The 26,314-nt window shown below is 44.4% G+C and overlaps 2 protein-coding genes across 3 annotated transcripts; one reads left to right on the top strand and one right to left on the bottom strand.

The window, feature by feature from the left end:
- The first annotated feature begins 1,646 nt into the window (after positions 1-1,646).
- Positions 1,647-4,934, top strand: crygn2 (crystallin, gamma N2). Its single transcript, XM_056299055.1, has 5 exons — positions 1,647-1,667; positions 2,218-2,309; positions 2,592-2,748; positions 4,355-4,500; positions 4,763-4,934. Exons 1-5 carry the CDS (start codon positions 1,647-1,649, stop codon positions 4,896-4,898), a joined length of 552 nt encoding a protein of 183 aa, XP_056155030.1. The 3' UTR covers positions 4,899-4,934.
- Positions 4,935-7,490: 2,556 nt separating this feature from the next.
- On the bottom strand, positions 7,491-26,314 carry nub1 (negative regulator of ubiquitin-like proteins 1). Of its 2 annotated transcripts, none has more exons than XM_056299054.1 (15): positions 26,178-26,314; positions 24,316-24,479; positions 23,344-23,511; positions 20,203-20,267; positions 19,560-19,624; positions 16,502-16,666; positions 14,762-14,850; positions 14,303-14,409; positions 13,374-13,560; positions 12,738-12,845; positions 10,872-11,024; positions 10,021-10,167; positions 8,999-9,070; positions 7,895-8,084; positions 7,491-7,656 (listed from the first exon to the last, which is right to left on the bottom strand). In XM_056299054.1, exons 2-15 carry the CDS (start codon positions 24,472-24,474, stop codon positions 7,502-7,504), a joined length of 1,830 nt encoding a protein of 609 aa, XP_056155029.1. In that variant the 5' UTR covers positions 24,475-24,479; positions 26,178-26,314; the 3' UTR covers positions 7,491-7,501. The 2 variants fall into 2 exon arrangements, with proteins under 2 accessions (XP_056155029.1, XP_056155028.1); XM_056299053.1 differs by lacking the exon at positions 26,178-26,314 and adding an exon at positions 25,819-26,168.

Here is a 26,314-nt window from a genome sequence, read left to right as displayed (position 1 = left end):
CTGCCGGAGGATTCCTGTTTGAATGAAGAAGAATATGAGCTCTTACATGTGGGTGTATCAGAAAAACTCATCGTTTGGTCTTTTAGATTGTCTCTAACGAAAAACGTGAAGAAACGGCAGATTGTTTGGAGACAGAATACAGAGGAGAGTATGAGCGTGTGCAGGGAAAACAGACATGGAGCAGAATCCCGTAGAATCCCGCAGAATCCTGCAGAATCCCGTAGAATCCCGCAGAATCCCGTAGAATCCCGCAGAATCCCGTAGAATCCCGTAGAATCCCGCAGAATCCCGTAGAATCCCGCAGAATCCCGTAGAATCCCGTAGAATCCTGAACAGCCTCAAGATGCCTCGTTAAACCTGGCTATGAATATTACATATTTAGCAAACCTTTTTGTTTTATATGATAACTTATACATACATACATGTAAAAGTGGTAATACCGGTGTGGTCGGTGTATAGTTCGGTTCAATCATATACAAACACAAAGCGAAGAAGACCCTTAAATGTGACCATTTAACACTTTTTTTCTATTTTCATGTTCCTATTTTACGTAACTCAGTTAAAATAATTTGATAATGATTCAACTGTGATTATGTGAAAACACAAATTGTGTCATTTCTGATTTTGTGGTATGTGCAGCAAAACAAATGACATCTGTAGGACTTTGCATTGTTGTACAGTTTGACCGTACAACCGATACAGGATGAAGTGAGGAGTTTGGGGTTAAACGTGGTGTTTGGTGATGGGGTGTGGAGGTGACTGATTTTGATATATTTGTCTTTTTTATGGACTCGGGTGCTTCTTTTATCGTGATGGAAACCCATGGGCCCGATACTGTGTGTTTATTTGGACAGAGAGGGAACACAGGACTTCCCATAAAGGTTCATAAGGTAAGTGGGATTCTATGGAAACACGGAACACTGTGGGCTTGTGGGTGGACGACTGTCAGATGAGACGAAATCAACTGGAAAACAACCTCTAAGTGTTTGAATTGATGGGTTTTTGTCCCATGAAATTCTTTAAATCAATATTTAAACACTTCTGAAAAAGGCGATTTCAGATAGTAACAACACACACACACACACACACACACACAGGTTTACACTGTGTCCATTCACTCTCATTCAACCGTCTGTGTCCACAGGAGTGTGGCGTGTGTGGTACCATTGACCCTGTAAAGCCCAGGCCAAGCACATTCTATTGTTACACAGGGCTCCCTAGGCGTGCACACACACACACACACACGCACACACACACACACACTTACCAGAGATACGAGCAAGTAACGGTGTGCACGTGCACGTGTGCGCACACACACACACACACACAGAACTGCCTCTGTGCTGTGTGAAACATATTCCATTAATATCCATACACAGACAGGGTTTTAGACATCCCTCTCTCTCTCACACACACACACACACACACACACACACACATGCACACAAACCCTGGAATCAGCAGAACGGCCAGATGAAGGGAAAGTGCCGCGGCCAGCAGAAACCGTTAAAGCCGGCCCTTTTGTCCGCGGCGGGCACGCTCGGCCCTCGCGGGGCCCCGGCCATATAAATTGGGGTGTCCAACTTTTTCACGCTTACACGGTTTGTGTGGTTGTGGGCCAGGTTGGACAGCACTCAGTGGGCAACATGTCGCAGTACTCTGGAAAGGTAAGAGACGAAAGCGACGGCTTTTACTCTGCTCGAACAAAAGGGCGAGTGGCGAGGAGAGCGTCTGTGCTGCAGTCTGGTTGTTTTCCTGCCGCTGGGGCTTCGGTTGTCACGCGTCAGCCCAGCAGCGTTTGTCCCGAGTGTCTCCAAGTATGCGATGAGACACAAAGCAGTCCATCTGAGACCCAGGAGACTGGCCGACCAGCTGTTCGCATGTGGTTAAACGTAGACGTCCATGAAGTCCATCATCCTCCGACCGACTGTCCCGCCACCTCCTCTCCGTCGGTCATCCCATCTCGCGTTTCCTTCATCCGTTCATCTGCCGCCTCCGTCTCGCCTCTCCTCTCATTCCTCCGGTTTTCTGTTCATCCTCACAGTTGGTCGAACAAATCCGGACCAGATTTTTGAAAGATACACCTTTAGAAAGATAAATGAAAAGAGAATCAAAAATGTGAACACTGAAGGACGGATTTCAGCGACCAACCTTCTGACAAACTGTGTGTTTAGAAAGACCCTCATCCAGTTTCCTTCCTTCCTCCCTCTCCCGCAGATCACCTTCTATGAGGGGAAATGTTTCACCGGCAGGAAGCTGGAGGTGAGAGGAGAGTGTGACAACTTCCAGGATCGCGGCTTCATGAACAGGTGAGAGGAAGGTTTCCCATGAAGAAGAAGAGGTTTGACACAGGACGAGGAGAATAAGACTGAGGAAGAACATCAGAAAAAAAGGAATCAAATTCAGATTGAGGTGCTTAATTGGCTTTTCTAGGAAAAAAAACAAGTAGAGAATTTTATCAAAAAGACACTGAAAGTATGGAGGTCAAAGGTCAGATATACAAAACCCTGAGAGCAGATGGAGCACTTTACTGAACTGTCATAAAGTGTGTTAACTCTCTCTCTCTATGTGGACCGTGTGTGTGTGTCCAGGGTGAACTCCATCCGTGTGGAGAGCGGAGCCTTCATCTGTTTCGACCATCCCGACTTTAAGGGTCAGCAGTACATCCTGGAACACGGAGAGTACCCAGAATTCCAGAGGTGGAATTCCCACAACGACCACATGGGCTCCTGCAAGCCCATCCGCATGGTGAGCCCAGACACCCACGCAACGCTTTCGTTTCATTTGTCAGGCAGCAGCGTGTGTGTATGAAGCCAGGTCATTCCCAACACGAGTCTCATAAAAGCAGTAAACTGTGCCACCGTAAAACTAGGATCAGACCATCACCGTGTGTGAGGGAGGGAAGATGGCCGTCCGAGTTTACATCAGCACATTTGGACCACAGGGACAAAACAGAAGACAAATGAGCTCAAATCCATCCTCACAGCTGAAGTACAGGACAGGGTAGAGGATAGACGATAGAAGACAGAGGGTAGAAGATAGAGGGTAGAAGATAGAGATGGAAGATAAGAGGGTAGAATATAGAGGGTAGAAGATAGAGATGGAAGATAAGAGGGTAGATGATAGAGGACAGAAGATAGAGGATAGAAGATAAGAGGGTAGAATATAGAGGGTAGAAGATAGAGATGGAAGATAAGAGGGTAGATGATAGAGGATAGAAGATAAGAGGGTAGAAGATAGACGATAGAGGGTAGAAGATGGAAGATAGAAGATAGAGGGTAGAAGATAAGAGGGTAGAATATAGAGGGTAGAAGATAGAAGATGGAGGGTAGAAGACAGAGTAGAAGACAGAGATGGAAGATAGAAGATAGAGGGTAGAAGATAAGAGGGTAGAATATAGAGGGTAGAAGATAAGAGGGTAGAAGATAGACGATAGACGATAGAGGGTAGAAGATGGAGGGTAGAAGACAGAGTAGAAGATAGAGATGGAAGATAGAGGATAGAAGATAAGAGGGTAGAATATAAGAGGGTAGACGATAGAGGATAGAAGATGCAGGATAGAAGATAGAGGGTAGAAGATAAAGAATAAAGGATAGAAGATAGAGGATAAAGGATAGAAGATAGAGGGTAGAAGATAGAGGATGGAAGATAAACGGTTTGATAGAACGAGGTTAATCAAACAGCTGTTCACTGAAAACACACTTTCTTTGTGTTCAACAGAAATAGCTTGTATTTCTTTTGACATGTTCAAAAGGTCATCTTCACACAGTGAGACAGGATGAGACAGACAGACAGACAGATAGATAGATCGATCGATCGATCGATAGATAATAGAGCAGTGGATACAAACAATAAGAAAACAAAACCAACAACACACGGTCATGTCATCCCACATGGCAGCACATTCGTCTGTTAGGAAGTAAAATTCTGACATCCGATGAAGTAAATTTCTCTTTCAGTCTTGCCATTTTTCTATTTCTACAATGTTTCTCTATTTGTTTTACTTTCAGTCCAAATTTCAGCTTTACTGTGAAACAGAAACTGTACGGCTAAAGTCAGCACAGACAAAACTAGTGTCAGTTACATTATCCACCGAGTTTGTAGAATTATTTCTAACCGCAAATACGCAGGTGGTCGTCCTCCTATAAGATACACTAACACACATATCCACCAACGCAGAGACATTGTGCAGCAGTTAGACACATCTATCTATCTATCTATCTATCTATCTATCTATCTATCTATCTATCTATCTATCTATCTATCTATCTATCTATCTATCTATCTATCTATCTATCTATCTATCTATCTATCTATCTATCTATCTATCTATGTGTGTTCTTCATCCCTGCAGCATGGAGAGCATTACCGCATTGAGCTGTTTGAGGCCATTAACTTCGCCGGTCAGTGTGTGGAGGTCACCGAGGACTGTCCCTTCCTCCAGAGCCGTGGTTTGTCCAAGAACTGCATCAACTCTGTCAAGGTCTACGGAGACGGAGCGTGAGTTCTCACACACACACACTCACAACTTGCAGATATATGCAGACTGCATGATGCAGTTCACAAATTGTATTTGGAAGAGCAAAGATGTACACACACACACACACACACACACACACACACACACACACACACACACACACACACACACACACACACACACGGTAACAGCTTTATTGAATCGACAGAAAACTTGGTGCCCTTAATATGAGCCCTGTGGCTTACCATCTTGCTCTCTGTGTCTCTCCCTCTCTCTCTGCAGCTGGGTGATGTACGAGGAGCCAAACTTCCGTGGTCGTATGTACATCGTGGAGAGAGGAGACTACAGCAGTCATAACGAGTGGCAGGCCCAGAACCCCAACATCCAGTCAATCCGCCGAGTTGTCAACTACTTCTAAACACTGGCCTTTGACCTTTGAACCTAAGCTCCCCCTGCCACTATAGACTGTCACCCTTCACCTCTTTAGTCATTTTAAATAATAAAAAAAAAAGAAAACAATAAGCTAGCATTTATTTTTTTAATCAAACACACTCCATGTGTTATCTGTTGGCATGTTTTGCAGAAAGGATAAAAGCGAATATTTCCTCGGTCAACAGAAAGTGTGTGTATTAAATCTGACATCTGATCCCAGTGCAGCTTTTTATATTCCATTCTGACACAAACAGAAATACATGAGGCCAAACACAAACACGCAGACAAATAAATCCTTACACAAGCTGACATTACCAACTGAGTACAGTTTTATTAAACTGAGTCCAAACTCAAACTGAAACCAAACACAAGTGATTTATTTCTGTTCGCTGCTCAACAACATCAGCTCGTTATTAAAAGTCAGATCAGCTAAGCAAGCAAATGCAGCAACTAGTCCACACCAGCACAATGAAAAAAAAGAAAATTATGAGCATAAAATCAATTTTACTTTCAAGAGTCAATGTTAAACCAAAATTTCTGCACGTTTGTAAAGGGTCCTTTGGTTTAACTTTACATTTCTATTTCATCTGAAAAAAGTGCGACAAAAGATTTCCGTTTCAAAACACAATATATTCATTTTGGAAAAGGACATGAACTTCATGATGCGTGCTCAATAATCCGGATTGGGGAATAGTTGCAATCACAGCATTCTATGATGATGACAGATGTACTCTTAGACACCCCCCCCCAGTTCAGAGTTTATAAGGGTGGGGGTACCTGCAGTCAGGTGAGACTGAAAAGGTCACTTAGTTGAATGATGAAACGTTTCTCCCAATAAATGTTGTGCCCAGATGAACTGATTCAACTTCAGCTCTTTTAAATGTCTCCAGAATCTACTGGTGTCACTTCATTTAATGGGAAAAATTCCTTCTTTTCCAATAAAAAGAAGTGGAGGGAAAGTCAATAAGGTCGCTTCACAACAAAATATTGAAACAAAACTGAGAATAAATAAAATCAAAAGCTTTTTTTTAATATATTGGCATTTCGTCTTCTGTGAACACATTGAACATCTTCAAAATCAAAACTGGCTCAACAATATCCATTTTTATCTGTTAACAAAACATACCGAAACCATATAAAGAATTAAATGTAATATTCATTCCTGCTGAATTACCACTTATGTGCAGCATCTGAACAAACTAATTAGCAAAAAAAAAATTTTTTTCCTTTTCTTCTGGACAGAAATACCAGAGAAGTGCAAGTCCGGGCAGGTTCGGCCTCCCGTTGAATCTGAAACACTTTTTTTAACTCGCTGTTTAAAAACAGCATAATCAACCTGACTGGGTCCATTACAATACTTTATAATGAGTTTCTAAATGGAACGGTGAACCATTTGAATTAGTTCCTCAAAGAACCATCTGAGGGTCTCCTGTGGTTTCAGTTGACAGTGTTGGGGTCAAGTCTTCCTGGATAAATACTTAAATATAATAATCAAATAATCAAATTTAGAAAATAAACTTCAGATTGTGTGTGGTACTCTGACGTAAGCATGAAATTAAAGCACCTTGTGTGCTCAAGTTAGAAGTCATTTCAAGACCTTTACTTCTAGTCATTTTGCAAGGACAGAATCACTAAAGTATTAAAAAAAAATAGAGACTGCTGAAATTCAAAAATGTTCAGAAAGAAAATCTGGGGTTTTAATGAGACGCTCTACTTTTATTTCGATGCCTTGCTGTGCCAGTTCTTTCTTGCATTTGAAATCGGCTCCTAGCATAACTGTAGTCCACTGACCTCCGGTTTCTACTGCAGCGGTCATACCAGTTTCTCGTTTGTTGGCGTGTACATAGTATCAAGTTACATCCGTCTGTACCATCCTCATAATTGTGGCCGTAACTTCATAAGTACAACTTGAAACTGTTCACCCATTTGCTGGTAGGCGCAGGTGAAAGTTTGTTGACAATTCTGTGCATGTCATTGACATTTATCCATGGTAAATCTTGCAGGCATCGCGAAAAATATGCCATTGTCAATAGCACACGCCAACAAACAGGAAACTGGTATGACCACTGCAGTAGAAGCCGGAAATCAGTGGACTACAGTTATGCACAGAGTGGATTCCTGAGTAGTTTCTATCTATGTGTCTCGGAACCGGCTATGAGGAAGCCTTATTTTTTGAAGGTTATTTGAAGGAATTCTTAAGGAAGAAATCAAATTAAATGTTGTAAAAGACAATGTTTACCAACGTCTAACAGGTCAGGATAATGACTGACCATTAGCTTTTTACCTGGCTAGCTAGCTAGCTAGCATGCAAACAACTCCCCTTTATTCTTCTATGTAATGTGATTGTATTTTTTTCAGTCAACTTGAGTGTTCATTGTTAAATCAATTTTCCACTTTACTTTGGCAGTTTAGTCTGAGCTTGTTTTCTTTATGAACACTGTAAATATAATAACTCTGGGGTCTATTGCTTCAACTGTGACATCGTACAGACACATGGAGCCGCTGATGGAGCGCCTGTGTGTATCTGTACAAGTGTGTTTTAGAATGAGCGAGAGAATAAGTGTGTGTGTGTGTGTGTGTGTGTGTGTGTTACATAGTGTGTGCAGAGCCTTGGCTGAGGTAAGTCTTCATGGTGGCGATGAGCTCACTCTCTTCCTCCAGTGTGACATCCAGGTAGTCTTCCTCATGACGGGAGATGTCTTCCAAAACCTCATTCACCAACATTCTGTTTTCTGTTTCTGTTTCTGTTCTCACACACATACACACACACACCTTAGTCTTAAGTATGTATTTTTCCATATAAAACAGTGTATATACACTTATTGGTGTACACGTGCATGTGTGTGTAACGTGCAAAAATTAATACACAGATGTAGCAGTGGGAGTGTGAGAAAGACAGTGTGTCCAAGTTTATATACATATGTTTAGATTTGTACGTTTCTGTTTGTTTCTTTTGTTTCTTGGTTTGTTTTTGCGTCTGACCTGCAGATGTGTCTGAAGAGCAGCTCGGTATCTCTGATGAGGAGGAAGAGGAGGAGGAAGAAGAAGAGGGAGGTGAGGTGGAGGGGGAACCGTGGTTGTCTAGCACCAGCTTAATAGCCGATTGGACATCTCCACCTGCCAACCTTAGAGCCATCTCAGATACCTCCCTCTCAAAACCCAGATACAGCAACTAAGAGGGACAGAGAGAGACAGAGGCAGAGTGAGAGAGTGTGAGAGAGAGAGAGAGGGACAGAGTGAGAGGGAGCGAGAGACAGAAAGTGAGAGAGAGAGGGACAGAGTGAGAGAGAGCGAGAGACAGAAAGTGAGAGAGAGAGGGACAGAGTGAGAGAGCGAGAGAGAGGGAGAGAGACAGAGAGCAAGAGAGAGAGAGAGCGAGAAAGAGGGAGAGAGAGTGAAAGACAGACAGCGAGCAAGACAGAGAGAGCGAGCGAGAGAGAGAGAGCAAGAGCGCGAGAGAGAGAGACAGAGCGCGAGAGAGAGAGACAGAGTGAGGGAGAGAGAGACAGAGAGTGAGAGAGAGACAGAGAGTGAGAGAGCAAGAGAGAGCGAGAGAGAGAGAGAGAGCAAGAGCGCGAGAGAGAGAGACAGAGTGAGGGAGAGAGAGACAGAGTGAGGGAGAGAGAGACAGAGAGTGAGAGAGAGCAAGAGAGAGCGAGAGCGAGATGGTAGACAGGGAGGGGTAGATGAGCTTGTTTGTCTCTGTGTCGTGCTCTAAACTCAGTGAACCTCTATTAAGCTTATGTGTTAATGTATTGTCGCCTCCCTGGGCTCAATGAACATTGTGTGTTATGTATAGTACATGTAGTGTATATGTATTTACAGCATGTGATGCTTTGTACAAAGGGCGACAACAAATATCTTGTAGGACAATAAAGTCTCCATCCATCCATCCATCCATCCATCCATCCATCTATTCATCCATCCACCCACTTAGTGATGTTTGTTGTTCATCTGTTGTATTTTGTTGGTTGAGTAAAGTAATTTGGAGATGTGGATATATTTGGTGTGTTAGGGTTTAATTCAAGACTAATATTAACGTGCCATGATGTCTTTTAGTGTCGTATTAACTGAACAGCATCATACCTGTCCCAGCTTCTCTGGACTGACAACCTCCTCTGTGTTGTTATTGGTCACCTGGGCGGAGTTGACGAGGATCTAGGAAAACGTAAAAACAGAGTTAAATGAAGTGGAACCACAACATAATGTAAAGAAGAGAACACTGGCGTGAGGAAGCCATTGTAGTTTTAAACGTGCTCAGTAGGGGATGTGTGGGAAAGGCCTAGAAGACAGTTGGCGTTGATGAAGACCAATGCAGGAAAACAAATATTCAATTGATTCTGATCAGCACATCCATCATTATTTAAGATGTAATTACTTTCAATCTACTACTACTACTACTACTTTCGGCTGCTCCTGTTAGGGGTCGCCACAGTGGATCATGCGTTTTCTTCTCTTCCTGTCCTTCCTGTCGCTTTCAATAGAAACAAAAAGTTCTAGTGACTGACAGTGGAAAACAACAGACTAACAGAGGAGCTGATCATTAAAAGACAAAATGCTGATCATAGAAAGACAAAAAAGGCAGATAGACACGGGCATCCGGGTGGCGTAGTGGTCTATTCCGTTGCCTACCAACATGGGGATCGGCAGTTCGAATCCCCGTGTTACTTCCGGCTTGGTTGGGCGTCCCTACAGACACAATTGGCCGTGTCTGCGGGTGGGAAGCCGGATGAAGGTATGTGCCCTGGTCGCTGCACTAGCGCCTCCTCTGGTTTGTCGGTCGGGGCACCTGTCCGGGGGGGAAGGGGACTGGGGGGAATAGCGTGATCCTTCCACACGCTACCTCCCTCTGGTGAAATTCCTCACTGTCAGGTGAAAAGAAGCGGCTGGTGACTCCACATGTATCGGAGGAGGCATGTGGTAGTCTGCAGCCCCCCCTTGATCGGCAGAGGGGGTGGAGCAGCGACCGGGATGGCTTGGAAGAGTGGAGTAATTGGCTGGGTACAACTGGGGAGGAAAGGGGCGGGGAATAAAAAAAAAACAAAAACAAACAAGCACAGACAGGCAGTTAGACAGACAGATAGACAGCCAGTCAAACAGACACTGACTTCGTAGGCTCTGTTGACATCTCCGTCAGCCTGGTGCAGGGCTCTGGCAGCGTCTCTCTGGGAGTAACCCAGCTCTCTGAGGGAGGTGATGGCCACCATCTCCTTCCTTCTTTTCTTCCTCTGGCTGTCCTTCATCTCCTCACGCTCCTGATGGACGGAACACAGTTCAAGGTCTTTTTTTCAATATTTCACCTTCCTGAAGCATCACATGTCCAATAAATATCATGAAATAAAATACACACAAACACATTTGCCAGATTTCTCCATTTACAAACACAGGAGCTGGACCAGCTGACTGGCTCTGTTGTTGTTAGTCTCAGTAAACTATACAGCCATCACAGTAAACTGAATTCTATTGAAGGAGCTTGCTGTGTATCCACTTCCTTTCTATTTCCATTAGATTTTCTTTTTGCTTTGAGTTGTTGCTGTTGATGTCTCTCAACACTGGCACACAGCGCACCGCTAAAAATCCCATAACAAATATTGGGTTTGAAAGAAAGAAGAACAAACTTCTATTCCTGCAAAATGCAATAATTTTTTAGTCACATTACCCTGGAACTGTGTTCATACACCAACAATAATGTCAAAAGAATGAAAGGGAGTGAGATCGAGAGATGACAAGTGATCCTCTAATACAAAACTGAAACTAGCCAATAGCGTATTGATGTCCAAATGCTTCTAAAAATGCCGGGCTGTGATTGGCTGTCAGTCAAATCAATCTCCCTCCCCTCATTAAATCCCACCCAACGATTCGGTTTCATCCAGCTATACGTCAGATCAGGGAAGACGAGGTGCCATGGGACCCTTGACGTACACTCCTGTGTGTGTGTGTGTGTGTACGTGTGGTCCACCTGTCTCCTGTTGATGATGTGGACAGCAGCCTCTTGCAGGTCTCCCTGGCAGGCTCTGAGGCCGAGGCGAGCCTCTGTCTCAGTGAAGCCCAGACTCATCAGCTGGGCCATCTTCTCCGAGTCCAGACACAGATGGCTGTACAGGCCCTCCACCTGGTGGACACAAACAGGAACGACACGTTAGAGAAACATCAATCGGCCCTCAGCCAGCAACTCTGACTGGCTGACGCAAGTTCACAGCTCCGGTTGAAACACACACCCGAACAAACGGGTGTGTTTTGTGTTTTTACTATTTTCAGTGGCTGAGGCCTGTGTTCACTTCTGTCACACACTACATTTAAACTTTAACGGGCTTATCGAAAATCATAAAACACAGATTGATAAATGAGAGTGATTTAAATAAATGTCCATTCATAATAAAGGGTGATTGTGAAGTCACTTTCTCATAAAAACATTTGTCTGAGGTGCTACCAGCAGTGAGTAGTGGTGGTGCGCTGCTCGACTGCACACTGCGTTGCGTCTCAGTGAGCTTTGGCATTGTTCCCAGCAGTTTTTAAGACAGCTGTCGTCAAACCTCTACTTAAGAAACCACACCTCGATCCAGGGTCTCTTAATAATTATCAACCAGTCTCTAATATTCCACTCTTTATGCCCATATAGAAGAAAACCATCTATATGAACCTTTTTAAATCAGCTTTCAGGGCCTGTCACTCCATGGAAACTGCTCGTACCAGAGTGGTAAATGATCTTCTACTTGCTGTGGACTCTGATTCCACCTCTGTGCTTCTATTACTGGACCTCAGTGCAGCCTCTGACACCACTGATCACTGTATACTATTAGGAAGAATAAATTGTAATTTTGGTGTCTCTGGCCTAGCTCCCTCTTGGCTTAACTCCTACTTATCCAGAAAAACACAGTGTGTCTGCTATAATCAAGGCTCAGCGTTTTCGGTTTTTACTGATTTTTACCCGGATTTTATGTTTCCACGGATCCAAAGGTTGTTCCTGTTTGTGTGAGGTTATGTAACAGTGTCCTCTTGTGGCGAAACTCGGCATGCTGGATGGCTTTGAAAAATAAAAACCGAAAACGCTGAGCCTCGGCTATAATATTACATCAACATTTTCTTTTGCTAAATATGGCGTACCTCAGGGCTCAGTTCTTGGCCCTCTACTTTTCTCTTTTTGTATTTCACATCTTGGCCAAATTATACGCAGTCATGGAATAAATTTCCATTGCTATGCAGTTGATACTCAGTTGTATGTGCCAATAGGGGCTGATGATCATATTCAAATAACTAATTTAGAGGCCTGCTTGGCTGCTGTGAAAAATTGTATGTCTCTAAATTTCCTGCTTTTAAATTTAGATAAAACTGAGAAGCTGGTCATTGTCCCTGCTAGACATAGACACCAATTTGATCAAGTAACAGTAATGCTTGACAACTCTGGGATTTCACAAAGTGTGGCAGCCAAAAATCTTGGTGTTACGTTTGATCCCAGCCTTTCCTGATCCAATCCACGGCATCGGAATGATACTGCCCCAGAACGCTGGATTGGATATCAAAGGGGAGAAAAAAATATGTTCCAATATCTATCTGATACAAATTATGGGGAAATCTAGCTTAAACCATCTCCTAAATGCTTGTATATTATCACTTCCTGTACTGCATACCATCCGGTTGCTGGTCATTTTAAAAGTGTCTTGCAAGCCCAAAAAGTGTTGTGCACCCTGGGTATAGGGTATATGGTACTGGGATAAAAGGTATAGGGTAGAGGGTATAGGTTAAATACTGTATATGAGACTGGAATAAGGATCCAGGGTACAGAAGGGCATTGAATAAAGAGTATTTATGGTGTAGTACTGCTTACCTTGTCTAGATTTAGTCTGGCCTGGGTGTCGTTGCCTTCGATGTAGGACAGCAAGCTCTGGAGCAAATACAACCTGAGAAACAGAACCTTCTCTCTCCCCGTGTTACCCTGGGTACACAAAATACAATACAAATTAATATAATACAACACTGCATATAATACAACACAAAATAACATGATAGGGTACAATACAAAATAAAGGAGAATACAAAACAATACAACATAATGGAAGATAAAACAACATAATACATCACAATATAGTACAATAAAAAAATCACAATACAGAAAAAGAACACAATAACATTCAACCCAATATAACATGCGTGTTGGATGGGGAGAGAAAGAGAATGAGAGAGTATCTGCATGTGTTAAGTGTGTATGAGAAGAGTGTAGACAGTGTACAGTGCAGAATTTGTGAGTAGAATGTATAGTGTGTAGAGCGTTTATAGTATGTAGAGTGTGTGTGTGTGTATGTATAGAGTGTAAAATGTGGAGGGTGTGTGTGTAGTATCTGTAGAGAGTGTATAATGTGCAGTGTGTGTGTGTGTGTGTGTGTGTGTGTGTGTGTGTGGAGACGGTATAAAGTGTGTAGATTGTGTGTGTATGTATGTAGTAAAGGTTTAAGCACTCCTCCACCTTGATCATCATCAGTCTCTCCTGCTGCTCTCCATAACACTGCAGGAAACAGTCCTCTGCTTTCTGAAGTCTCATCTTTCCATCATCCAGACAGCAAAGCGCCTCCAGAGCTCGGTAGCACCACACGATGTCCAGCTGCAGAACTGCATAATTATCCACTATCCTTAGCAAGGTAGAGCCACACTTCCTAAAAAACACACACACACACACACACACCAGATTAACCTCACCTCTACTTAGTTCAGTGATAAAATGAGTTCAGTACAGTTCAGAACAAGAGAGCCCACCAGACCTTCAGAGCTCTCCAAATACAAAACTTCACGTTAAGTACGCAATACCAGCCCCATAGCTCAATAGGTAAGAATGCTGGCTTTCCTGCCAAAGATCGAGGGTTCAAACCCTGGTTGGGATGATTATCCAGCAAGCGTCCGAGGCTTAGACTCCTAATGTTATACAAGCCAACTACCTCAGACATGAGTGAGAGCAATGCGAATAGAGTCATACAAGCTCAGACGTCGCCTGGGTTAAACAGGCTACTAGAACAAGACCTCCATGGACAAGGGCTGAGTACCAGGGACTGATGGAATGCTACTGTAACAGCAGTACCCAGCAGAGGGGCTATATGACGCCTATGTGGAAACTGTGGACCAGCAGGAGACCTACTTCCTCACTGACTCAGAAGTAGCTAGTGGGTAAATGCTCGAACATCAATAGAAGGAAGCTACTGTCACAAGTTGAAATGGAGAGGCTCAAACAGGATGACTATATAATTCAGCACCCTGAATGGCCACCCAGCAGGCATGAGATAAATGTATTTTTATTTTGTCTATTTTGACTCGCATGGTTCACTTGACTAACCAGTAAAACACAGTGGTCGGGGAGAGAATACAGGTTGTCTCTATGAGGAAGAGTAGGAACAGTCTTCTTACTCAAACTGGCTGTCGGCCTGCAGGAGGTGGCACAGGGCGTCGTCATACTGCTTCCTCTTCATCAGAGAACGACCTTTCTCATGAAAACCCATGGCTACGATCAGGGCCTGGGGAGGTTTCGCATGCGCACGCGCACACACACACACACACACACACACACACACACACACACACACACACAGAGTATAGAACATAACCAAAATAGAAATATTAGAAGAATTCTCCGGCTTCATGAGATTCAGCTTCGTGAGATCGATAACTGCTGTTTATTCTCTTTCTCTCCTCATCTATATTCTGCTCTAATCTCTTCATTTGTCTTATTTTTTACGCTATTTTCTGTGCTTAGTTCACTTTTGCTAGATTCACTAGGTTTAAAATGTTTAACTGGCTGTTGGGTCTGCCATCTGTAGGGTGTCATGTCCAAGGTTACACACACACACACACAAAAGAGTTGTGTACCTTCTTTTCGTCGGCGGGGATCTTAAGTGGGTTCCCCTTCTGATCAGCGATCTCCAGGAAGGGCTTTATCTTCGGGTCTTCGCTGCCATCTGAGATATAGACACAAAATAATATACATCTAAAATTTATATTTCTGACAAAAAACTACCACAATATATTTTAACTAACTGAAAGACACCAACATGGACACAATATTACCTAAAACACAAAAATATCCATACTATCTAACACCTAGACGCAACCTCAGAACACAATACATGTAACATATCCAACAGCCATGACTTAAATTTAACCATCTTAACAACAGAACACCATCTTTCTTTCCACGTTATTCTCAAGTTTACAAGCTGCCCATGTAAGATGGCTACATGTTACTGTACGTGCAACATGCAGGCTACTATTTGATTTGATTCCTTATCATGGGTGTGTGTGTGTGTGTGTCTGAAGCCTCCTACAGACGGTGTGATGTGGGCCGTCTCAGATGAAAGATGACTAAACGTGGCGATATCTTTGGTCGTGGCTCCAAAACGGTGGTCCTACATGGCACTGTGAGCCAGGTTCAGAGACGGCCGTTATTACGGTCTTGTGACCGAAGATAACCTGGGACGAAAGTCTGACAGGGTCAGAAATGTAGGATGACCATCTCACAATGTGGCTGCTGCTATGACCCACATCTACTAACCAACCAATAGAGATGCAGCACGAAATGACGCACTGATCAACGCCACGCACCATCTCTGCTGGCACGAAACACAAACAAACAAACTGTTAGCATCTGAGACCCAAATGCGGCGGATTCAACAAAACGAGCAAAGCGAGCAGCAAAGCGAGCTGCGGCGACTGTTGAAAGGACTCGATTCCTGCGTGGCGTCATGCTGCTCTACCAGCGGCGTAGATCGATGACGTGTGCTGATGCAGCAGACGCGCTGATGATGTTTTAATGGACTTGGTCGTAGCCTGCGATTCAGTAGTGTTATCGTCGTACAGTCTACACACATCACACTTGACGTCGTACCCAAGTTTATTAGATCCGTGTCACACGGTGTGGCGGCCTGCAGTAAACTTACAGGACTGCTGAGCTCACACAGGCTGTAGGAGGCTTTATGCAGTGTTTGTTTTAAGTCTTCATCAGAATGGGCGTCTGGGTGGCGTGGTGGTCTATTCCGTTGCCTACCAACACGGGGATCTTCGGTTCGAATCCCCATGTTACCGCCGGCTTGCTCGGGCGTCCTCCCTACAGACACAATTGGCCGTGTCTGTGGGTGGGAAGCCAGGTGTGGGTATGTCTTTGTTGCTGCACTAGCGCCTCCTCTGGTCGGTCAGGGAGCCTGTTTGGGGAGCAGAGAGAACTGGGGGGAATAGCGTGATCCTCCCACGCGCTACGTCCCCCTGGTGAAACTCCTCACTGTCAGGTGAAAAGAAGCGGCTGGCGACTCCACATGTATGGGAGGAGGCATGTGGTGGTCTGCAGCCCTCCCCGGACCGGCAGAGGGGGTGGAGCAGAGACCGGGACGGCTCGGAAGAGTGGGGTAATTGACCAAGTGCAATTGGGGGAACAAACGGGGGGGGGGGGACTTCATCAGAATAAGGAGCTTTCATTTAGCTTCATTTCTCTCCTTTCCTCCTGTCCTTTCAAATACACCCACACTTCCTCTCTCTTCCTAAAAGACCTACTAGGTCCTCTCAGTGGTCTCACTCACTCTTGACCCCACACACACACACACACACACACACACTGACCTCTCTCGGACAGGATCTGGAACCCTTTCTGGGTCCGCTGGATGCTCTCGTTCTGGTTTTTCTGCTTCTCGTCCTCCATGATCTGTTGTTTTCTCTCCATCTCGCTCACGGTCAGCACCATCACCTTACTGTTGTTCTTCACACTCTGCTCGTCCAGCCGCCGGTCTGAGAAAGCAAGCAGGCGCGCACACACACACACACACACACACACACACACACACACATACGCACACCATCTGTCAGGAACTTAGACACGCCTTCAGACACATGGCGAGAGCTCTAAGGACGGGGATGAATCTGCTGACTTGTTGACTCAACTCTTCTTCAGTGGAAACGCTCCATCTGGAGCACGTGGTGAGGGACATCGTATCTCGTTCACCGGTAAATGTGAAGTGGATTTCACTGGCCTCATCTGTCATCAACCCTCTCACCGGGAGTTTTCCCCATACAGACTATTATGAGGCACCGGGCCTCTGGCCCACACAACATATTACGACGTGACCAGCACGTAGACCACAGTGAGCTATCCCCTCCTCATCTCGCAGACCTCCTGCAGACTGACACCCCGTGCCGCTCGCTCCCTGCGGTCTTCACCAGCAGGTCTACTGGCACCACCAGCCATCAACCTCAGCACAGTGGGTGCCAGGGCTTTCTCCTATGCTGCACCCAGACTCTGGAACTCCATTCCCCGTCACATCCGCTCACTGGACTGCATTACGGACTTCAAAACCGCTCTTAAAAGCCACGTCTTTAAACCCCGCTGTCTGTTTCGTCTGTTGTCTTTTTAAAATCTGTTATCTACGGATCAAAAGCTGACCCATAACAGTGTTTAACAGCAGAGAAAAGACTATACTGCCCCTTTTCCACCGCATGGTACTGGCTCAACTCGACTCTACTCACTTTACTTTTTGGGATTTGGTTTTCCACTGCAGGTAGCATCCTCTCACGACGAAGCCCCGCTGGTCATTTGTGGACGTGCTGACTAGTGTTTTTTCAAGATTTTATTAATATTTTAATAAATATACCTACATTTATTTATTTATTCATAGCGGTATTTTCATGTCACCTTTTAGTATCGGCTCAGCTCACTTGGAACCTCGACGGAGGTGGTACCAAAAAACGTACCCTGTACCAGGTACCACCTCTAACTTTTGCCCAATGGAAAACCAAAAGAGGCAAGTAGAGTAGAGCTGAGTCGAGCCGGTACCAGGTACCATCTCCAACTTTTGCCCAATGGAAAACCAAAAGAGGCAAGTAGAGTAGAGCTGAGTCGAGCCGGTACCAGGTACCATCTCCAACTTTTGCCCAGTGGAAAACCAAAAGAGGCAAGTAGAGTAGAGCTGAGTCGAGCCGGTACCATGCAGTGGAAAAGGGGCGTAAATCATTTTTTTTCAACCTGAAATTTGTCACTGTCACTGTCAGGTGTCACTGTCAGGTGAAAAGAAGCGGCTGGTGACTCCACATGTATGGGAGGAGGCATGTGGTAGTCTGCAGCCCTCCCCGGATCAGCAGAGGGGATGGAGCAGAGACCGAACAGCTCGGAAGAGTGGGGTAATTGGCCGGATACAATTGGGGCGAAAAAAGGGAGAAAATAACCCCCCCCCCCAAAAAAAAACATTAAAACTTCTGACAGGTCAGTGAATAACAGTGATTATGTCGTTACCGCGGCGCCTGTCAAGGGGTGGGATACATTAGAACAGTCAGTTCTTGAAGTTGATGTGTTGGAAACAGGAAAATTAGGTAAGTGTAAGGATCTGAGTGACTTTGACAAGGGCCAAATTGTGATGGCTAAATGACTGGGTCAGAGCACCTCCAAAACAGCAGGTCTTGTGGGGTGTTCCCTGTATGCAGTGGTCAGTACCGACCAAAATTGGTCCAAGGAAGAACAACCGCTGAACCTGCGACAGGGTCACGGATGCCCAAGGCTCACTGACGTGTGTGGGGAGTGAAGGTTAGCCCTTCTGGCCCGATCCCACAGAAGAGCTACTGTAGCTCAGATCGTTAGAAAGTTAATGCTGGCTATGACAGACAGGTGTCAGAACACGGTGCATCACAGCTTGCTGCATATGGGGGGCTGTGCAGCCCCAGACCAGTCAGAGCTGACCTCCGTCCACAACGGGCATGCGAGCGTCAGAACTGGACCATGGAGCAATGGAAGAAGGTGGCCTGGTCTGATGAATCACATTTTCTTTTACAACATGTGGATGGCCGGGTGTGTGTGTGTTGTTTACCTGGGGAAGAGATGGCACCAGGATGCAGTATGGGGAGAAGGCAAGCTGGTGAAGCTAGTGTGATGCTCTGGGCAGTGTTCTGCTGGGAAACCTTGGGTCCTGGTATTCATGTGGATGTTACTTTGACACGTACCACCTACCTAAACATTGCTGTAGACCAGGTACCCCCCTTCATGGTAACAGTAGTCCCTGATGGCAGTGGCCTCTTTCAGCAGGATAATATGACCTGCCACACTGTAAAAACTGTTCAGGAATGGTTTGAGGAACATGACAAAGACTTCAAGGTGTTCCCCTGGCCTCCAAATTCCTCAGATTTCAATCTGATCGAACATCTGTGGGATGTGTTGGAAAAACAAGTCCGATCCATGGAGGCTCCACCTCGCAACTTAGAGGACTTAAAGCAGGGATAGGCAACATGGTCCAGAAAGGTCCGGTGTGGGTGCAGGTCTTTGTTCCAACCAAGGAGTTACGCACCTGAGTCTACAAATCAAGGTCCTTAGCAAAGACTGTTGGTTGACTGATAGAATCAGGTGTGTAACTGCTTGGTTGGAACAAAGACCTGCACCCACACCGGACCTTTCTGGACCATGTTGCCTATCCCTGACTTAAAGGATCTGCTGCTAACGTCTTGGTACCAGATACCAGAGGACACCTTCAGAGGTCTTGTGGAGTCCAAGCCTCGACGGGTCAGAGCTGTTTTGGTGGCACGAGGGGGCTTACACAATATCAGGCGGGTGAGTTTAATGTGTGACTGATCGGTGTATATACATACTATATACAACACAATACAGACAGAGCTATGTGGCATCTTAAACGCTAACACTCACCAGAGGACAAACTCTTCCCGTTCAGGATCAGTTTGATGTGTTTGAGGCCGTATTCTTCTGCGACCCTACACAACAGAAGAGATTAGACACATCCAACCTGCATCAAGATGATGTTCCTAAACAAACCTGTCTGGAAAATATCAGGACCAGCAATGTACTACTACAACAATGTACTACTACAACAAATCGATCAACTACTTCACATCAATCTGTGATCACAACCATCAGTCTTGGTGATTCGGGGAAATTAAATATAAATGAACTAAAATAAATATAGCTAAAAAAATTACCGCACAATGTGTTGGACTGCTTACTGGAGCTTGATGTGCTTTCACAGACGTGTTAGGTTGCAGTGCAAATGTGGATGTATCCTCCTCACAATTTAGGCACATGTGAATAAACAGAATGTAGTTGAATGATGACCAAATCATTTCAGAACGGAGCGAAAGTTGAGAGAAAACCTCATTATTTCATTATCTTGATTATCTCCAACTGTGTAGTTTCACCTCACTTTGTTTTCAGTCAGGTGGCTCCCACCATGATGCTGTGTTCATAGTGTTCACCTACACTAAAGAGCTCTGGGTAAATGATGTAATCTGCCTAAAGGCATTCTGAGTCAATGATGGGGGTCATCATGACCGACCTGTCCATGACCTCCTGAGCCAGGACGTCCAGCTTGGTCTCCATGTAGTTCTTCTTCTTGGGATCCTGCGAACAAAGACAAAAACACACATAGTTCTGTTACTTTCAACAGCAAAACACTCCGCAGTAATTATTATCATCGTTTGGAAAATCATTATTCATTTAAAGTCCAAATGATGACAAAAACTAATTCCATATTAAAATATATTCACTTGGTTCACGGAACGGAGCAAGAATAAAACTATCTGAGATGAGCAGAATCTGTTGTCAAGGTTCTGGTGCTTGTTTGAATGCTCCAGTCCTCCAGTGTTCCCTTTGTAATGGAAAATTGTCTTATAACCATTGTCGTTGCCATATAAGGGCATGCTTCCTGTGTTTATCGCTTACCAATATGCTGTCAGTACAAGGAATAGAGTGTGCGTATGACCAAAGTGCCCTCAGTGGAAAAACACTGAGACACACTACATGCTTGCACGGCAACTCTACATGCAACACATGCGACATGCAACACATGTGACAAGCTGGTTAGAACCAGACAACAGCAAGCATCTGCACCTAACAGATGCTGTAAAACAGGAATCACTTCCTGGGCGGCTGAGCGAGGCTGTTTCAGCATTAACTATATACAAAATATGATACAGTCATTCGGGGCTCACGCTTGCCTTTGGCGAGCTTGAGTCCACTGAAGTGCTTTTCTCTGTGAATCAAACTTACTCAGAGAGACAAGACTAACTATTTCCGTTTTATCACAACGTTCGCCACCACAAACTAGGCGTTGTCGACAGGATCACTTGTGTGGAGAGGGGCTTCTGGGACTCAGCGCAGCAGGTCCGAGACCTCACGGTGTGCACACTCTGCCTCAACCTCCCTGTCAGAGGGTAGCGAAGTGGGGGGCTGATGCTTGAGGACCGGACTCACTCACTGCTGTGATCCACAAAACCAAGGGGGTAAACTACGATCTGTCTTTCTGGTAAGATCATTCTTTTACAGAGAATTGAGGAAAAAAACTGCACAAGGTTCTGGGGATCTAATAAGAGAAGAAAGATGATTCGTGCATTGTGTTCAGTTGTGTTCAGTTACCAGGGCAGGTAGACGCTGGTCAACAGAGATGTACTGGGTATAAATGGTGTATTTATGATATACTGTATGAAAGAAAGATAATCAGGGCTGATCACCACCACAGAATCTAGCAGAGATTCTTAAGAGAGAAAAAGAAAAGAAAAGAAAAAAGTGAGGGACAATAAGAATAAAGGTAAAACAAGCAGCAAGAGTGTGAGAGTAACAACGAAAAAGCCAAGCAAAGAGACGAAACAGGTGACAGGCTGAAACCAAAACTCTCAATACATTTCAATTTACCGGTAGGGGTTCTAATAACAGTAAATCCAAGTTGGATAAAAAGATAACCCGGCTCAGCCATCATCTCCAAACATCCAATATATGGTCACAAACTACGGACAAGAAAGCACTAATCAGTTGGCCATTTGGGTCACAGAATGTGGGTTTCCTAGTACAGGAAGCTTCAGTATTAGACAACTGCAGGCATTAAGAGTCAAGGGAAAAGAAAGGGTATATATATATATATATATATATATACATATATATATATACATATATATATATATATATATATATATATATATATATATATATAGCGTTTTTTCTCTTCCCGGAAACCATCAATGGCGTTGATAAAAGTGCCCAACAAAGGAGCAGCGGAAGATTAAGATAGATGTAGGAAAAAAAACAACTTTCATACATAGCAGAACAAGCTTGTTTCGTGCGTCACGCTCTCATCAGCTGCCAATGTGGTTAAACAACACAGAAAAAATACACACAGCCGATAAATACTACGTTGCCCTGCGTCACGCCCCTAGTTACAGTGCACAGCAGCCAACGGGAGGATAGAAAACATTTGAAAAAATGTGAAAAATAACATCAGAAACATGACAACCAATGGGGGTAGGGGTTGGGCTTGTTTTGAAAAAGCAAGGACTTAAAGGGCCGGGGCACTGCTGAAAAAGCCGACATTTAAAATATAACAAGGCAACATCCAGTGGGGGACTTTATATGTAGTGGAAAGTGCTGGAGCACAGCTGGAAGAGCAGACAGTCAAAATATAAAAATATCACATGTGTATCATCTAATGGGGGGGGGTAGTAAAGACATTCATTTACTTGTAACTGCAAAGCAGATACTTACTTCTTCCTGTGTCTACAGCCGGTAGACACAGACTCATTCAATCTTTTGGACGAGTGCTTTACTCCAGACCATCAGGTAGGAAAGATATTCAACAGGAACACAGTCAACATGAGCTACAGCTGCATTCCAGATGTTCAGCACGTTATTTCATCCCACAACACAAGCGTCGTGACCACGGCACAGACCGCCTCCATGCAGCCAAACACCACCAACTGCAACTGCCGTGCTAAGGCATCGCGCCCTCTTGACGGAAAATGCCAGATGGAGGGAGTCATCTACCAGGCACCAGCAACACGAGAAAACAACTGCAAAGTGGACGCTTCCAGTGGACTAAAAGAGGGCCCTTTTAAAACGTGGTTTAATGCCCAGATGAGTAGCTTCAGGAATGGGCATGCAAGAAAGGCAACGTGCTTTTCCCTGAGAATTAAAACTACATCTTACAAAAGACACGGAGGGCTGAACCGCTTCATCAAGAGAACCCGTTGTTTTAGTCAGTACCAATTAGCAACACCTGCTAATATCTGCTAGCGATATTATCTCTACTAGTCGCATGATCACGTTTTGCTAGTTATATGATAACATCTACCAGTCACATTATATTTACAAATGATATTGATATTCACAAGTCACATTATGAAATTGTGTCAGTCCTATGACATTTACTCGCCACATTATACATTACTGGTCAAATTATAAATAAAAAGGATCTTTTGGTAGTCATCTGAAGATATTTCCCAGTCATATTGTGATATTTACTCGTCATTTTATGCTTCAGGAGAGCACAAATATTACATATGGCACCTTTAAGCTAGCATAATCAAATCATGATGGACGTATGATGTGTTTTCAATCAGATTTGGCCAATTGTTCAATATAAGACTGTATGTAAATGGAGCTATGGACACACACAGAGGCAGTCACAGCACACACACACACACACGACCTTTCTGCCATGTCTGGGCAGTAGTAGCTCCAGTGTGGCCACGTTCGTCTCCCTGAACGTCTTATTGCCCTTCCCCTTCATCACCGCCTGGGCTCTGATGGACTCCAGGGCGGCCCCTACCTCTGACACCGAGTAACCCACCGATGAGGCGTAGCGCTCCGCCAGTTCCTGCAGACAAAACAGACACAATCGAGTGAGTGTGATTTCAAATGAAAGACCTTTTTGAAAAGACAGGTAACTTAAGGCCTTAGTTCTGAAAATGAGAAAACTTCCACAGACTACATTCTCCATGTTCAGTAGAGTTTGCATGGTAAGCCTGGGACACTTTTGTGAAATACAGAAACTTGGACACAGACTTTTATAATAAACCTCCCTCTGTGTGCAATGGAAAGTTTCCTCAGATTCTATGTACTGGAAAAAGTACCACAGAGAGGGGAAAAAAAGAAATGAGACAGAGAGAGAGACAGACAGACAGACTGACAGATACTTCATCCTTATAATCTCTTCATATTATGACATGACAACAAGATAAATGAAATCATAAATTTCCTGGTTACACTCAGACACTAGTAAATGCAAAGAGGCACTGATAGTCTCTCCTGTTGATCATCACAATTAGAGGCTGGTCTCTCGGGCCACACAGCCCGCCTTTAGCTTGTTTCCCAGTCTTTGACTTGCATTCAGCCCAACAGACCCGCTGTTTGTGCTGTGTGCCGTGGAAGAAGAGGTGTGCAGATGACAGGATGGTTTTTGTTGCCGTTTCTGGTCGGTGGCATCCATTGATTTCCTGTCCCATTTAACAACGTTTGGAAAGTTGAACGCACCCACTGGTGGACATTAACCAGAGAGATGAGAATATGAACTTGGATTTCCCATGAATACAAGTGGCTCTTCTCCACAAACCTTCAATTCAGAAAGATACTACACTGCCTGTTTGGCTTATCAGATAAACGTGAAAATCCCTTTATCTACCTGCATGTGGGGCTGTCCGGGCTCACCGAGGTCATTTGTATAAGGCGGATTCCACAGCTGGATCTTCGCCTGTTTCAGGAGCTTCTTTAACTTTGCCTCAATGTTCTGCTGCCCCATCTGGAGCTTCTCTAACTTTGCCTCAATGTTCTGCTCCGCCATTGCCTCTAACAAAGTGAAGAGAAGATCAGTCAATCAATCAATCGAGCTTCATTTACACAGTGCATCATACATTAACATGCGACGTAACGTGCTTTACATGAACGGAGAGTGCATGAATTAAAGAGGGCAACGACAACAGAATACAACACAAAAATGAAAACATCGAGCCACGCGGATGTTCTCTCTCTCATCTGAGGTTTGTAGTCCTGTCACCTTTGTCAACTGTCCAAAGTAACGGGAGGTGAAGAAGGGAGTGCAGGCAGGGTGGAGTGGGTGGAGAAGAGTGTCAGGAGTCATGTGTGACAGAAGGGTACCAGCAAGAGTTAAAGGGAAGGTTTACAAGATGGTAGTGAGACCAGCTATGTTAGTATATGGTTTGGAGACAGTGGCACTGATGAAAAGACAGGAGGTGGAGCTGGAGGTGGCAGAGGTGAAGATGATAAGATTTTCACTGGGAGTGATGAAGAAGGACAGGATTAGGAAGGAGTATATTAGAGGGACAGCTCAGGTTGGACGGTTTGGAGACAAAGCAAGAGAGACAAGATTGAGATGGTTTGGACATGTGTGGAGGAGAGATGCTGGGTATACTGGGAGAAGGATGCTGAATATGGAGCTGCCAGGGAAGAGGAGAAGAAGAAGGCCAAAGAGGAGGTTTATGGATGTGGTGAGGGAGGACATGCAGGTGGCTGGTGTGACAGAGGAAGATGCAGAGGACAGGAGGAGATGGTAATGGATGATCCGCTGTGGCGCCTCCTAACAGGAGCAGCTGAAAATAGTAGTAGTAATAATAGTACTAGTAGTAGTAGTAGTAATAATAGTATTAATAATAGTACTAGTAGTAATAATAGCAGTAGTAGTAGTAATAATAGCAGTGGTAGTAGTAATAATAGTACTAGTAGTAGGAATAATAGCAGTGGTAGTAGTAATAATAGTACTAGTAATAATAGTACTAGTAGTAGGAATAATAGTAGTAGTAGTAGTAGGAATAATAGCAGTGGTAGTAGTAATAATAGTAGTAGTAATAATAGTAGTAGTAGTAGCAGCAGTAGTAGTAACAGTAGTAGTAGTAGCAGCAGTAGTAGTAGTAGCAGTGTTAGTACTAGTAGTAGTAGTACTAATAGTAGTAGTAGTAATAGTAGTACGAGTAGTACTAATAGTAGTAGTAATAGTAGTACTACTAGTAGTAGTAATAGTAGTAGTAGTAATAGTAGTAGTACTAGTAGTAGCAGTAGTAGTAGTACTAGTAGTAGTAGCAGTAGTAGTAGTAGTAGTAGTAGTAGTAATAGTACTACTAGTAGTAGTAATAGCAGTAGTAGTAGTAGTAGTACTAGTAGGTCCTGTCACCTTTGCGGCACAAACGCAGTTTTTCTTTGGTGGGAAACAAAACCCCAGTTCGGTTTAAGCAGGATTCAAACCCACGAACACCAGGAAACAAAAGCCAAAGTTAGAAGGAGGAAGTATCCCTCTGGACTGGAGGTCGACAGGGGGGTCGATACACAGACAGACAGACAGACAGACAGAGAGACAGACAGACGGGCGGACAGACAGATAGAAACGGATCAAACGGACGAGCGGACACAAGGCTGCGATGACGTTCGCGTCTGATGACGTCACTTGTTGTCAGACTGCACCTCCACGTCGTCGCCGAACGTTTACAAAGACGCCGCCGCCGCTGGGCGCGGAGACGGGCGGTTGTTCAGTACCTCGCTGCTGCTGCTGGAGGAGGAGGAGGAGGAGGAGGAGGAGAACTTCCCAGAGGGACCGGAGCTTCTCAGTCCCGTCGCCTTTCTCAAGTCACATCCGCCTTCCTCCGCTTGTTGTTATGACACGCGAACTAAGC

Source organism: Lampris incognitus, chromosome 19 (assembly GCF_029633865.1).
Source record: "Lampris incognitus isolate fLamInc1 chromosome 19, fLamInc1.hap2, whole genome shotgun sequence".
Lineage (NCBI taxonomy): Eukaryota > Metazoa > Chordata > Actinopteri > Lampriformes > Lampridae > Lampris > Lampris incognitus.
The sequence above is the reverse complement of the archived record's forward strand: the minus strand, read 5'-3'. Positions and strand labels throughout refer to the sequence as shown.

What these genes read in the sequence shown, in the direction of transcription:
- crygn2 (XM_056299055.1), top strand. Translation starts at nt 1,647, where the DNA reads ATGTCGCAGTACTCTGGAAAG. An exon ending in TGTCGCAGTACTCTGGAAAG is followed by an intron (nt 1,668 to 2,217) that starts GTAAGAGACGAA and finishes CCTCTCCCGCAG; the next exon opens with ATCACCTTCTATGAGGGGAA. An exon ending in AAGGTCTACGGAGACGGAGC is followed by an intron (nt 4,501 to 4,762) that starts GTGAGTTCTCAC and finishes CTCTCTCTGCAG; the next exon opens with CTGGGTGATGTACGAGGAGC.
- nub1 (XM_056299054.1), bottom strand. Translation starts at nt 24,474, where the DNA reads ATGGCGGAGCAGAACATTGAGGCAAAGTTAGAGAAGCTCCAGATGGGG. An exon ending in CCGGACAGCCCCACATGCAG is followed by an intron (nt 23,512 to 24,315) that starts GTAGATAAAGGG and finishes TTTTGTCTGCAG; the next exon opens with GAACTGGCGGAGCGCTACGC. An exon ending in ACATCATCAACAGGAGACAG is followed by an intron (nt 10,168 to 10,871) that starts GTGGACCACACG and finishes TCCGTCCATCAG; the next exon opens with GAGCGTGAGGAGATGAAGGA.